At 35.3% G+C, this 15,613-nt stretch overlaps 2 protein-coding genes across 7 annotated transcripts in view; one reads left to right on the top strand and one right to left on the bottom strand.

Annotated features, from left to right (window-relative positions):
- Positions 1-15,613, bottom strand: part of LOC140753589 (uncharacterized) — a 105,545-nt gene that overhangs the window by 42,035 nt on the left and 47,897 nt on the right. For all 6 annotated transcript variants that reach the window (XM_073088304.1, XM_073088308.1, XM_073088307.1 and 3 more), the window contains 2 exons: positions 2,106-4,852; positions 1,388-1,485 (listed from right to left, as the gene is read on the bottom strand). In XM_073088304.1, coding sequence (XP_072944405.1) covers positions 1,388-1,485; positions 2,106-4,816 — 2,809 coding nt within the window. In that variant the 5' untranslated portion in view covers positions 4,817-4,852. The remainder of the gene's footprint in view (positions 1-1,387; positions 1,486-2,105; positions 4,853-15,613) is intronic.
- Positions 13,714-14,553, top strand: LOC140753090 (uncharacterized). The gene has a single exon (XM_073087466.1). It carries the CDS (start codon positions 13,714-13,716, stop codon positions 14,551-14,553), a length of 840 nt encoding a protein of 279 aa, XP_072943567.1.

Below are 15,613 nucleotides of genomic sequence, written 5' to 3'. Positions count from 1 at the left end.
AAATGGCACCGGCCGTTAACAATTCCAGAGTAAACATAAAACAACCGAGACGACCGCCTACGGGTTTATGCGCTTGCACAATACATGAACTTGTTGCTATATCTTGTCATAATACGTAAGGTACGTATGACCCTGGGTAATTTTTGAGACCCTTAAAAACATACAATTCTTTCTAAACGTAAATAAGTTACCACTAACCGCTATAACTTCCATTTACGTAATTGAAAAATTACGAAGTGTTTATAGAGATTATCGTTACTAGTTACTGTTTACATTGAACCATTCAGGAAAAAAACGTTAACAGTAAAAGAATAACTCGTTATCAATATTATAACCAGTTATATTACAAGCCGCTTATATACAATACTCTAGTACCTGTCATATTAAAATAATAAAATCTGTCGGAGGCTTTCGAGTATATTGTGTAAAAAGGATTAAAGACATTCTTTTGTTATGAGAAAGGTGCGTTCAAGTTAGACGCCTTTCAATCTTAATCGGTCGGCACGCCCAAACCGCGCACGCAACATTGCATAAGAAGTCGTGTCAGGCGTTCTGGCTCTTTGACCGCGGACGAGTGCTATTAGCGTACCCGTGGTACCGACAAAGGGCGTTCAGAGGAACACCGTGAGGTTTTAGCCGGTAAGAGTTCGGCATATCCTCTCCACTGCCCCCGCTGCTAAGAGGAACCCATGAAGGGTTTCCCCACGAAAAAAACAGGCGTTGTGGCTCTACTTGTACGTAGTAATAAACACAGAGCGTACAATACAGGTCTGTGATCATAAATATCAGATTGTTCATTACTTTATGGCAAATTACCTATTAAATATTTATATGGAGCATAGTCGAGTATAACTTACTTTACCTCATGTAGCTGACCCTAATAAATAACCATAACTAGAACAACAGGTCTGTCATCATTGCCATGCTAATCATAATATTCTTTTTGTGTCCTAACTTAGGAGAAATAGTTCTTACACTCTTACGTCAAGTATAGTGTCCAACAATACGGTTTACCTACATTATGAATGATCTCCACACAGATTTCCCGCTCAAAAACAAAAATAAAATTATTTATTTTGTTCAGTAATATTCTATGTATATATCTATTATTTGTCAAAGAAGAAAAACAAAAAAGTAACAATTTCATATTTACATAATAAAATTGTAAATGGTCAAGAAATCTGCAAAGGCAATAATTTGATGTATCGTAACAAGTAACGCCATCTTTTAGAAGATCTTTCACTTAGAACAAAGTGGCCGCGTCTTGAACTATGTTACCCGTACAGATGGCGTTACTCGCGAGTGCAACACTGCGATTAAATAGATCCGTGATACTTTATAACATAAACGTTATCATATGCTTTGCCAAAAATTGGTTAAAACTTACCTTTATCTCCACTGGGTTTTGGTATCTTGTGCCACTGATGCCTGACCTTCTGTGACCAGCTAATCGGGCTTTTTCTTCCACGGCTCCTTTCCCGCACTCTGCAATTTATGACCTCCATTTTAGTATGCGACAAAAATAAAAGAAACTCGCACTAAATAACTGTATTTCTGGTTCCCCTGCATTTTGTTAACTGTGCCAATCGTAAACAGCGCTAATATCAAGCTGATAAGGTTGTTTGCTTAACTCTTTGGAAACTGTTATTGCTAACAGATACACCCTATAATTTTTAGGTCACCGAAAGTGTTTTAATACTTTTATCGTAATCTATATCCAAAATATATTTTACATAAGTCCTAAATAAGTATTAGCAGATTAATAAAGTTATTGCATATATCCCATCATTCATTCATCATTAATTAAAATATCCCATCAATTGGGATATTTTAATTTAATTTATAACAGCTATGTAACACTATTATTGGTTCAAATTTTTAATGATGTAGCTAAGCACATATTATTATAAGTTTATGGCAAGAGACATTTGAAAATCGTTTCAGAAGTAGAGACTTCAGTGATATATATTACTTCAAAGAGCATTTTTGACATAAATTTGGCACTTTGTAGTGTCAATCCACTGCAGTAGCCACTAAAAATAAGTTATGCCATCCCCAATTGGCTAGCTAAATCCATTAAGAAAATAGGATTATAATAAACTTACATTATAATTTTCTGTTCTTCAGTCTTTTCCTCGTCGGAGACGTCCACCCAGTCGTCGCTCCGATCGCTCCTGTCGCTGACACTGGTCTCGCTACTGGGCACCTGGAAGGCGATCTCTTGTCCATTGTAGCTCACGACGGATCTCTGGCCGTAGATGCTGTTCGTCTTCTGCTCGCTGGACAACGTCGACTGGCTAATGTTCGACACTGTGTCAAAAGAAAGACGCTTTTGGACAGCCGACGCTAATTGCTTTTTCAAGTTATGCCTTAGTTTCACCATGCTGGGACTATTGGGGATACTCTCGTAGCAATGCGATAGGGACGCTCCATCACCATTTTTGATTGTGTCGTAAATATTCTCGGTATCATTGTAGCTTGTATAATCCGATGACACGAAGGAGTGCCTGTGGCTGTAGCTAGGACTGCTTTCTTTTGATTTGGGTGGTCTAGGGGGAATTTTCTCATAAATCCTCTCCGAGCCGATCTTCTCGTAGCTAACGGTCGACGTTCCACTAACAGATTTTGTGATAGTGTAGTTCTTATTGTTAGTGTTAGTTGAATAAGGTTTGTAATCTTCAGCAATCTGTATTCCTGAACTAGACGTAAGACAGTAGGGCTTTACGGGCGATTTGCAGTACTCATAGCCATCATCGCTATCGCCGTCACCTCGTGTTCGTTCTTCCAATTGGTTGTCACAGAGTTCATAGTTGTGAAGGCTACTTTCATCACCCTCGGGATGAGATCTCATTTCCAAGAGGCACTGGTAAATGTTTTCTTGTTCCCGCCTTTCGGATTCATCCTTATGTTCTACAGGTATCTCTGGTAATGGACAATTTATTTTAGAAGATCTATCGCTTTTCACAGTTATAACTACAACATTTTCAGCGTCCCGCGGTTCTAGTGGTTCGTAGTCATCTTCGACAACGGACTCAGCTTTTGGTTTCGATGTAAAACCGACAAGCACCTCTTTATTATAAGCCTCAATTAGATTACTTTCAAAGTCTAAATTAGGATCACAATTATTATTGATTTGTACAGTACTTATTTGTGATTCATTATCATTTTTCGGTTGAGACTCTTCTTTCAATAAAACTTCATTTTGATTTTCAGAAACTGTTATTGTAGTAGTATTTGTTACTACGCTAACTATACCATAAGCACTATCTGACGTAGATTTCTCACTATCAGAATAAATTTGAGTATTACTTTTCCTCCGCCATAAAAATGATTCATTCGGTGTGATTGTGGACTGTGTGTCTGTTGCCTGATTGTCTTCTGTTGTTAGTTCAATATTACTTGTTACAGTCGCTATGTTCTCATTAACATCTTCTTGAATAATTTCTACGGCATGTAAAGGTAACTTTTCCGAGTGAATGTAATTTGTTTTAAACTTTTTTCTATCGTATATTGGTTCTTTTCTCTTAAGAATATTTAAAGATTGTTGTTGTTCAATTTTATTTACAAGTAAATCATTAACAACCGGTTTAATTGTCTTTATTTTTGGAACACCATCTTTCACTACAACATTTTTGGTTAACACTAAGGATGATTTCTTTTCAGGTACTTTCGGTTTTTCTTTTATAGGAATTGTACTAGGAATTTGATTAGGCTTTCTTTTAATTGTATTATTACTATTTGACTGGGCACTGATTTCACATTCAAATTTTTTAATCGCATTTTTCACTCCAATTGATTCAGAGGTTTCTATAGATTTTTTCGGTGTTTCATTAGGTATGTTTTTCGTTGGGCTTCCGTCAACAGAATCAGATCCACTTTGTTGTCCGCTCGAATCTTGATATTTTAAGCGTTTCTTAGGAGACTTCGGTATCTTGGTACCATCGGATTTTGACCTTATAATGCGAATTTTCCCTGATGACCCTTCAGAAAATAAAAGCTTGTCAATGGAGTCCATACTCGAACACCTTTTCTTATTGCTGCGTTTCTTTGAACTTCTTCTATGACGTACAACTATTTTTATATTAGGACTTGAACTTAACGTGGACGATGGGGTAGAGCTATTACTGGCGGAGCATCGGGTTACTGTTTGTAAGTCTTCCATGGTTTTAATTAATTTAGACTGCTTAACAGACTTGTTGTGAGATCCATCATTCATTAAGTCGTTGAATTTTTTAGTCAGTTCTGTTACCTTACTGCTTGTGATGGTCATGGTTTTGGTGGCCAATGGAGGTCGACGATATGAAGCCGAAGCACTTTTAGTTTTAAAACTGACTTTCCTTTGCTGTTGTTCAATTTTTTTCTTGACATTGGACGATATGTTTTTTGGGGTGTTGTTTTCTTTGAATTTATCCATCGTCTCTTTCAAAAGTTTCCCTCCACCCGTGCTTCGGGAGTCTTCGCTCTCAGTAGTAACAGCCAATTGTGCATAATGCAAAGTAGGTTCGGCCATTAACCGGCTAGGGGGCGACGAAACCGGCTCAACAGTGGATTTCAAAAACGCCATCTTTGCTTCATTTACTGATTTTGGTCTTTCTCTAGGAGTAAAAAGAGGTTGTATCGGCACAGAATAAACACACTTGTCATTATTGCCCTGTTTCTGTTTGATGGCCATTGTGTCTGTTTCGGGTAAAATAAAATTTTTCAATAAAGCTTTAATGGTCCCGTGCTCCTTGCCGTCGGCTTTGAAGCTTTTGATTGAAGAAATCAAGTTGTTCGTGGTAATCGATTCACCTTCCATTAGATTGTTTAATAACATTTGTGCTGAATATCTCTGACCGGTTTTCTACGCCATCTGAAACAATTAAAGCGATAGAGTGAGTGTAGGAAGTGATTAATTGGATACGTAACCAAATGTAACATGACTGTGAATTGAAAGGTATTTGCATGTTTATGTTATGTCATAAAAAAGAGGTGTTAAAATGACTGATTAGCTATAAACCAGAATACGATTAGTGACTCGGCGAGTTAGTGAAAGTATGTTGTTTTTGCGTGGACATTTGTTTCCACAATTTTCCGTAGAATTTCTGCGGCGAACGCTGTCATTGTTGCTGCAAAGTGTCTCACGCGATTGCGTCTTCGATAAAACAAATAAGCGGTGCTAGTAACGTGTGAGACTGGCGTACAATTCTAGAAAAGGGATCGTACAGAATTAGTTTTTGCCTGTCTTAGGCGTAATTGTGACGATAGAACGTGAGGTGATTGAGCAACTCACATATGCATCACTTATGACGTGATCTACAACCTAAGAGCCCTGAAGGAGGTTCGGTAAAACCGGCCACTGCATTGTTTTTAACGTTCAATAACACCCATCAAGCCTGTCTGATATGGACCGACTTCGCTATTGTCATGACAAAATATGTGCCTCGACTTTATATTGTTTGTTAGGTCTGATATTTTACAGGTGTAATGTGACATTTCACGTCGCAATATGGATCCAATTGTAATATAATTTTATTTTTTTAAACAACTCTAGGGTTACAATTTCATAGGACACCATTCACGCTTTATATGGCACCAAAAGAAAGTAGGCGACAGTTAATTTGTAATGTATCTAAGTAGATCAACATTTTAGGTCCACGTAAGAAACATTATCTTAAACTAGTAAACCAAATCCAACTTTCTTTATCGCTAGGCGCATTTTTGTATGTGAACGTCAGTTGCAAACAACCGTCACGATTCGGCCGTAACTTAGATTTTATTTCTGCATAAGGCAGTTGCTTTATCACCAACCGGTTGCTATACAATCCAAAAACGTCTATATTTTATTAAATATTTGTATGTCGTAATTAATTAAGAAATACTGTTGTTAAGCTCAGCAACCGTGTTCAATTCGTTTGTGGCTTATGACATCTCCATAGAGAAAAGGAGTGGTGACATACGACACCACAAAGCGCAAGTAATCTCGTTGTTTCTTGCTACCCTTGAGGATTAAGTTAGAACGTCACGTAAAGAAAGATTTCCTGTCTACACCACGCACAAACCAGAACATGGCAACGCCTTTATTAAGTAATAGTACTTAATAAAGACTTAATAAATGCTGTTATCAGGTCGAATTAGAAGTAGCAGAGAATGTATGGCTGCAGGAATTAATTAAAGGATCTTTTACTCACTGGAATCAACTCTTACTTCGTGGATTTTCACTGTCTAGCCAATATAGCACATGACATTATCTGGCATAGTTGCCAACTTGTACCATTGTACCACAGCGTACAATTTCACGGTTTATTTGAATGACAATGGTGTGTACTGCGTGCTGTGTTGTACAATGAGTTAAACAGTTGCCGCTAAGTAGGTATTTAGGCGGTAATTGTTTGTTTGGTACAAACATCTGCTGACGCAGACGCCGCTTTGCAAACGGGACAAAGTGTGCAAAAACTGTATTTTTATTTTTTGAAAATTGGATAAACAAACGAGAATCTAATCCACCCGAGGTAAATTACTGTCGCCCAGATATACACATTACACGTGCTTGCTGTTATAGAGTAGAAATGGTAGAGACGTTGCCATCGGAGTTTAGTCAGGAAGAGATCTATTACTTTTATGCTGCCTATATATAGAATATGATAAAATTCTTTGTCCAGCTGTAGAGTTTTTACACCTGATGGATAGATGTATTGGATAAAACTGGGAGGGAAAGCCACAGTTCCCAGAACTAGGCTGCTCTTTATGTGATTTGTAAATACATATTAAATTATTTCCTCAAAGTTATTGTCATGCAACTGCGCTTCATGGAAGAGGTTTAATCTATTGATTGCAAAGGAAAATACACGTGAAAATTAAATGCACCTACTAGTTACGTAACCCTGTATACAGACTTATTTTAAACTCTTAGTGATTTCATTACAATTTTATTTTAATGCTATGGCTATAGTAACACATATATACAGAGTAGGTAGTAAACGATAGTAAACAAACTGTGCCAGAAGGATTAACTGCAGCGGGGGTCAAAACGTGCCAACTACAGCCCACAGCTTTCACCACTATGGGAACACTTTGCGTTTACACCATCGTCCAATGTAGAACTTACTGCTATCAACATTAAGTTTAGTCTTACTACGAGGGGCATAGTGTGGTTTGTGAAGAAATAACGTATCAAGATGATACATAATAATGTTTACAGCCGTCAAATAGAGGAAATTATATTAGATATTTCCTGAGAAGAAAATAATAATAAATGTAACATCTGTGATGAATATAAGGACTTTAGTTCAATTTGATGACTAATATACGTAGACAGAAGCGTTAAAAATTACACAAAGTAACTATGTAAGTTAAAAGGACGTTAAAAAGATACAATTTCACATATTTTAACAAGATCTCAAATAACCTTTAATTTAAAAGGCTCTACTACGTAAGATAATTTTTGTCTTCGTGCAGTACTTCAAAGGGTGTGGGCGAACTGTTAAGACAAAGGTCATTCACATCTGAACGAGAATTGTATAAGTGTGTGTAAAATAACGTGACAAATTGCCACCAACTTGTCAACAAGTGTATAATAGTATCATCACTATAAATATAGTTTTTACAATACAATATTTTATTTTTATATTTTCGAAAAGTAGCAAATGCATGCAGTCTACTTTATGGTGAATGGTCACTGCAGTCCATAGAAGAAGTCCATAAATCTACAATCAATCTCCGATAGGACTAGAGTCGTACATTAGGTGGATCACAAATGAGTTGCTATCCTAGAGGTGCTCCAGGTAAATACAGCAGTTTCGTAGAATTTTAGTTGAAGAAGTTCAACTTTTCGTGGTTGAACTGCCACGGCACCACATATTTATTTTGGGTAAGAAAAGCTGTTGAAGTATGAGGAGAATAGTTAAGAAGTGACGCTTAAGTATACGGGGCATTCCAATTTAGTCCTCAGATGCAGCAAAACTTCTGTAACCGTTTTTGGGTATGTCCTGGTGTCTTCTGTATGTTTTATATTTGGGGTTATATACCTACCCAAAATATAAAATTACACTAAATAATAAGTAGGGTTCATAGACGGCTATTTTATTTGACAAGCGTGCTGTATACACGTTCGGTGCTTCTATTTACCGTACACATAAGTACCTACACATTTGCGAATAATGTTAATTTACGACATAATCACCAAAAATTGTCAATATAAACTTCATTAACAAACCTTGAACAACTAATATATCTTGCATAAATAAATAATCACAACTAATTTATTTCAAATTGTGACAAAAATAGGCAGTCCAGTTGTCATTACCAAAAGCGGTATTAAAACAGGTTTAGTCGATGCATTATGAAACAAGGAAAGTTTGGTTAATTATGAGGTGATTAAGAATCAACGTGTCCGGTCTCGCGATCGCAGGGAACATTTAAACCACTGTTAGACTCTTGTTTATTGCGAGGAAACATCTGTACGACTGTCAGTCAATATCTTACTAGTGATGTACAGAGGTCGATAAATGGGTATCGATAAGTAAGATGTCTTTAGAATATAGTTTATAATGATTTCGCAAGATACTTATACGATATGCATTGTTTATACTTAGTGTCAATTAGGAATCCCTGGGATTTGTATGCTGTGAACTCACAAGATAGTTTACATGTTTGTAAATCTATATTCATTATCTACCTGTAGGACTACCATGAGTTTACAAAAGTATTACTCGCTAGCGACTGCGTAAAATAAATGTATGAAAAATTGTACAGCGCCTCTGGTGGTTACTCGTAGAACTAAAATCCGTAGTGACGTAACTCGATACGTAAAAAACCTATCGAAATCAAATCGCTAGCGAATCTCATTATGATCTATTGCCATACAAATTCGGTCCCATGAGTCATTAATTTGACAGACGTTGTCAAGAAATACCGTAACGATAGTAGTTATGTTATTCACTAGCAAAATGACAATAGTTTTCTATTTACCATTTCTATAGTGGCGTTTCTATGCCAACTCATGGTAATGCTACTGTTTGAGGATCGAAAACGAAAGCTTTGTATGTCAAGCGGTTAATTTATATTAATTATCAAAAATTAATTCGTTAGCAACAGGCAAAGCAAAGGAACAGGTTTGAGATGTGTTATAAATTAGACGTCTAGATATGACCTTATACTGGCTGTAGGTACCTGGCTAAAACTTAACGTCATATACACGATCCGAATGAAACGAAATTTTGTTAGAAACAAGTTAGAAATAGCTTTCAATGTATCAATATTTCTTTTGAATGTGTCAATGCCTAACAAGTTGCACAACACATCAGCGCGTGCGCCGCGTTTGCCGCCAATTTCGAGGTAACAAAACCCATAGAAAGTACGCTTATGCGTGATAGAAACCTGTACGAATATTGGCGACGCTACGCTCATTGCTTTTTAATGTTTGTTTATAAGAAATGCCGCACCCTGAGACGTCTATACGACCGTAGTATTAATTTATTATTGAAAGTCGTATATATATACCTTCATAAGCTTTGTATGCATTCGTTTTTGTAAATAGCAATATAGATAAGCAGTCCCCTCATACCCTTGGCTCGGCCAGCTTAGTTTTACTCATAAGCTTCAAAGTTGCGAAGTTACTTCTTTAGGCGTGTTAGAAATATAGCGAGGAATTTAATATTGCACCAGTATAGTCACACAAAAATGACAGGTTTAATGACCATTGACCGCGATCTCCATTCCCTGTCCGTAGATGCACATTTTATTTAAATTTTAATAATATAATAGCTTTACAAGTTGAATTGCATTACCGAGCCTACGCCATCCGCCCATCCGTCCGTTCATCCATCCTATGCGTAATTTAATGTGGATATTCAGAAAATAATAAAATGAAAAAATATATATATATATCTACGAAACAAACATTTTACTTTTTTAACTTAATTTTATAATTACTCAAGTGATCTTTAATATTTTGAAATATGCATATTAGTTATACTGTGACCTGTCAAACTTAGTACGGTTATATAATAACTTACAGTGCGAACTCTAAAGTAAATCTAATAATAAAGTTACTAATGTATTTCCAATGAAGTAAGACTTGAATGACATGTAAAATAATTATTGGGGACATGACTCATTTCAAATAAGTTTTGTAGGTACTTATTTGTGGGTACTTCCCAAGACAGGATTTGCGGCTTGAGAAAAGAGAGGCTAAGATACATATGTGTATATTAAATGTTAAGACTCATGTGGGATTCACGGCATGCATATAATTTTTAAATATTCTATTTTTAAAGGTTTACAATAAGATGCTACAACCAGAAAAATAAAAAGAAAAAAATCTAAGTAATTATACAAATACTGGCAACACAGAAACCCAGTTTATCGATACAAAGAGAGCATTTAAAAATCGAACATATTTGCCGCATTTGCGGTAACCTTGCGAAGCGGTCGGTTTGAATAACTGTAGCGGCTAACGGGTGAGCTAAATAAGCGATTGATCGCTAAACATTGGCGGCATTATGCCACAGACAACGAATATTCCACCTGCGTCATTGTTTCTTGTGTAGAGCCAAGAAGTAAAGTATCGCATGGTCTGGTTCCAGACAGGTATTATATGGAAATCTTCAAGGTAAGAGAATTAACTTCGGCAGTATGAAGTCTGATCATAACTTTTCAACAGTCCAAAGCCCAACATGAAATATAGGAAAAGACTAAAAAAGAATCGGATAAGAAATGAATATAAAATACTGAAGACATAGGCAAGAATACTTAAGAAATGGGAAGGAGGTAAGCAAGTTACGTAAGTAAGGAAATAAGGAATAAGTAATTTTACGCATTAGAAAGTTTGTGTTTATGACTAACAATACTTTAGAAGTTTAAACAAATGAGCCAATGTTTACTAAACTATTCGTTTATGTTTATCTTTTTTGTAAACTTAAACTCCGTGTTTATTCTTTCATACACTGGCAATACTGTTTGCAGCCGGAAGAGTTACGTTATTTTAAGATTTACATTTTACATGATTCTTTACAATAGCTGAGTAAATAATGATGCATGTAATAGAGATTTCTCTAGAAGAGAAATTCCATAGAGAATCACAAAGGGCCATAACCATTTTATATCTGTCAAATATGTTAATTCGGAATATCGATGATGTGCACTTTCGCTACGAATATGAATTTATATTAAAAAAATAATTAATAGTATTTTAATTTAAGAAGCATGGATAGACTTTAGAGATAGAAAGGATTAATAAACATGTCTATTATTAGAATGTATCGATTGGTAATAAGATATGGATACCGAATGAATTACGCAAAGCCTGCAGCAGACAGACTTTTAAAAAGATAATTAAATTATATTTTCTACAGAAATCATAGTGCTTATATTTACGGTTCATCATTTTTCTTATAGTGTACCCTATTGTATGTATAATTATATATATTATATTATGTGTGTGTTTGTTACGTAACCTATTGATTGTATAGTTATTGTATATACTTACACATATAATTATATACGTATACTCTTCCTAGACATTTGAATACCGCCTTGCACGTTTTCTGCTTAGCCTAAAGGTAGACTGGCAGAGAATGCTTCTAGCATTAAGTCCGCCTTTTATACCAGTGTTAGTTAAGGTATAATAAAGTAAATAAATAAATAAATATGGTCAATTTTGATATTCTTGAATTGTGGTGTCTCTGAATAAAGTTTTACAGAAAAATGCTTGGAAAGCTATAGGCATATTTACTTGATGAAATAGAAGGACAAGAAAGTAGGAAAAACTAATACATAAGTAAGTAGAACTTATTGTCTGAAATTAGAAAGAAAATGTGACATAGGCGTGTATAATAACCGTGTAATTGAAAATGAATGAATAACAAAAAGGTAGAATACAGACAATAAAATAATGTTTACAATTAATCTAACGAAAGAAATAACGGAATGATGAGATCAGTATGAAGTCATAGAATATGTAGAATAATCAATATTACATAATAATAAAAAAAACTGTAGATGAACATAAACTGCTTATAATAATATTGTATAAATCTCTCCCTTCAAACTCCTTCTCATACTACCTCCTTCTTCAAAAAATCCTTTTCTACTACTGCTGTTTCCTTGTGGAATAAACTACCTCTCCATATACGTCGTGCTAAATCGCTTGATACGTTTAAAAATGAAGTTATGAAATTCTATTCTAATCCATAACTTTCCCTCTTCCTGTCGTCATTTGCATGAGATATTATGATCCATTTCTTCTATCAATATTTATTCTCTTATGTGCTTTACTTTATTCGTCTGTGCTTGTTTCTGTTTTTTTTTTCTTTCTTGTTGTTTGATTTATCATTGTGTACTATATTAACTATGTTACCTTTCATATTCCTTCTCCAACTTCATACACACTTCCCACTTTCCTCACTATCTTCCTTACTTTTCCATGCATAGGTTGTCTGGAAGAGATCGCTGCTTAGCGATAAGGCCGCCTATTGCATACGACTAACTATATAATTGTATATCATTGTTATGTTCTGTTGAAGTGTGCAATAAAGAATATCTATCTATATACACAGTATATATACCTATCATTTTAGCAATTAAAAACGAGTTAATTAAATCACGATTTTATAATCCACTGCAAATTAAAATCAATAAAAAGGCGTAGAAATCAATTATAGGCAATTTATCAACCAATAAAAAATTGGAATGAGCTCGTTATGTAACTAACTGATCTTCAAAAGTATACAACTACACGAAATAAACATTCCAATTTACTACTCAATGTAATATCGACTCAAACAGACACTGAGTGAGGTTTAACGAAATATTTATATCATTTTCGTGCTCTAATAATCTAACAATTAAAATATCAGTGTTTCGTATACCCATTGCGTTTGCTTCGCCTTGAAGATGGTACGTGATGATAACATCGGAATTTCTTGTGTTCTGTGCTTTTGTTTTATATTTATTTGTTGTTTTTGTGGTATTAATACCATGGCCTTGTAGTACACCTGCAGGTCTAATATGCTAATATGAACTTGGATGCCACGAAGCTACTGACTATGAAAACTTATTTTTTATGCAATTGAACCAGAAAATCAGTGGTCGTCGGTGCGTGGGTAACCAAACACTGTTTATTATTTGCTCCGAATAAATAATTACAAAAGTACTTCTAAATCGAGTTGTTTTGGAAGAAATATAGTGTGCCTTATAGAAGAAATTGTAAGGAAGAAAACTGCATAACTTATAACATTCGTAAGTCTAAGAATAAGAAGATTTTAATCAATTTTTAATATTCTTAATAACTCCAGTCGGCTAACCAAGCAAAGCGTTGAGATAAACGCGTAAGCGACGCTCGTTGCATGGCGCTTACGACATTTTGATCGCGGGATCGCTTACACTGTCCTTTACCTGCCTGCGTTCCGTAAAGTAAACAATAAATATTACATTGTTGCTTACCTACAAGTATACTTATAAATTCTGTTTTTTGCAACAATACTCGAAAAAATAAGCATGTCTGAACCAACAAATCTAATTTCCTGGGAATGTTGCGGTTTACAAAGCGAAGAAATAGATGGAGTGAAGTGCAGAGCCTGCAATAAATATTATCACTTCGCTTGCTTAGCGTCAACCAGTACTGATAAAAGTACGTCGTTGCTTACTTTGCGGTCCAATTGGACGTGTCCGTTATGCACAAAAAAGTCGATAACAAACGACAGTACTCCTGTGCGCCCTATTAATAATGTAACAATGAGGCCTCACAAAAGAGCTGCGCTGGATTTGTCTCCGAATGTTGATACAGATTCTTTGATAACGCTGGACGGTGTAAGAAATGTAGTACAAGAGATATTTAAAAAAGAAATGGAAAACATGCTTGTACGCTTCGGTGACCAAATAAAAAGCGCTGTTGCGGACGCTTTAGTACCCATCAAGCAAGAAATACAGAATCTGCATCAGGTCGTAGCTGATGTCTACGAACGGTGTGAGAATGTAAATGTGAGTCTCACGACGACTTCTAATGATGTAAAAGAGCTTCAATCAACTAACTTAACATTGCAATTAGAAAACAAAAAATTATCGTCTCGATTAAATTTACTTGAGCAATACGCTAGGAGTAACAATGTTGAAATTCAATGTATTCCTAAGAAGAAAAATGAAAACTTAATTGAAGTTGTTGCTGAAATTGGGAAAACAATTGGTTATCAAGTACCTAAAGAAAACATTTCTAATTGCAGCCGTATTGCAAAAATAAACCCCAAAAGCGATAGACCGCGCTCGGTAGTTGTACAATTTAGTTCGCCTAGAATACGCGATACTTTCCTGGCATCCGTCATTAAATTTAATAGGTCTAATGCAAGTGACAAATTGAATACTTCACATATAAAAATACCAGGCGTTAAAAGACCCATCTTTATTATGGAACACCTTTCGACTACAAACAAAGCAATCCATGCCGCGGCTAGGGCGGCCGCCAAGGAAAAGGGTTACAAGTATGTGTGGGTACGTAATGGTCGCGTCTACATGAGGAAGACGGACACCTCTAACCACAGATTCATCAACGATCACGAGTGCTTACAAAATTTAGATTAAGTTGTCCCAATTGTACATAATAGTCACCTTACATTCTTATCTCTAAAAATATATTATCAGAATGTTCGTGGATTAAGAACCAAAACACATAGCTTTTTCCGTAACATATGCTGTTCTGATTACGACGTCATAGTATTAACTGAGACATGGCTTCATCAAGGTGTATTAAACAATGAATTATTTGATAATAGATATGAGGTATACAGGAGAGATAGACAAACATCTGGGTTCCATAGTGGAAAGGAAGGTGGAGGGGTCTTGATAGCAGTCTCAAAAAGATTTTCATCAAATAAAATGAATACTTGGGAAAGTGACGTTGAAGATATCTGGATATGTATTAACCTATCCTCCGTAAATGCAGGTAACAAGGTTGCTCTTTGTGGTGTATATATTCCTCCTCCTATACAAAGTGTAATTTTAGAAACTTTTACAAAAAATTGCAACGTAGTGTTAGAAAAATGTGACTTTCCCGTTACTATAATAGGTGATTTTAATCTAGGTGGAATAAATTGGAACTTGGTTAATAAACCCGACTCACAAATAAAGTTATCCGCTCATGAGCAAAGGCTCGTAGATTTTCTTTGGCTAAATAATCTTACGCAATGGAATAATGTAGAAAATAACCATCGTAGGGTTCTAGACTTGGTTTTAACTAATAACTTAGAGTGTAGCGTCGTTGCTGCTGAATTATTACTTTCCACTGTGGACCCACTCCATCCACCTATTGTAATAAGTCTTAAGTGTACAGGAGGCGATTATTTGAAATTTAGAGTTGATGGTACAATTCCAAACTACCGTAAAGCTGACTACAACTCTATAAATACCACACTCAAAGATCAGAATTGGTACAAGTTATTCGAAACCTGTGAGAGTGTTGATGATATGATTAATATATTTAATAACGTAATAAATAATGTTATAAATGAATTTGTTCCCATGTTCAAGCCTTACAGTAAAAAAAATCCAATATGGTTTTCCCGAGATCTCATAAAAACATTGAGACGTAAAGATAAAATTAGACACAGATTTAATACTTATAAAAACCCTTTAGATAAACTTA

Source organism: Epargyreus clarus, unplaced genomic scaffold, assembly GCF_041222505.1.
Source record: "Epargyreus clarus isolate Ecla_fem2 unplaced genomic scaffold, WU_Ecla_fem_2.2 ptg000026l, whole genome shotgun sequence".
NCBI lineage: Eukaryota > Metazoa > Arthropoda > Insecta > Lepidoptera > Hesperiidae > Epargyreus > Epargyreus clarus.
The sequence above is the reverse complement of the archived record's forward strand: the minus strand, read 5'-3'. Positions and strand labels throughout refer to the sequence as shown.

Bases quoted from the DNA above. Each gene is read 5' to 3' on its own strand.
- LOC140753090 (XM_073087466.1), top strand. From the start codon at position 13,714: ATGAGGCCTCACAAAAGAGCTGCGCTGGATTTGTCTCCGAATGTTGAT.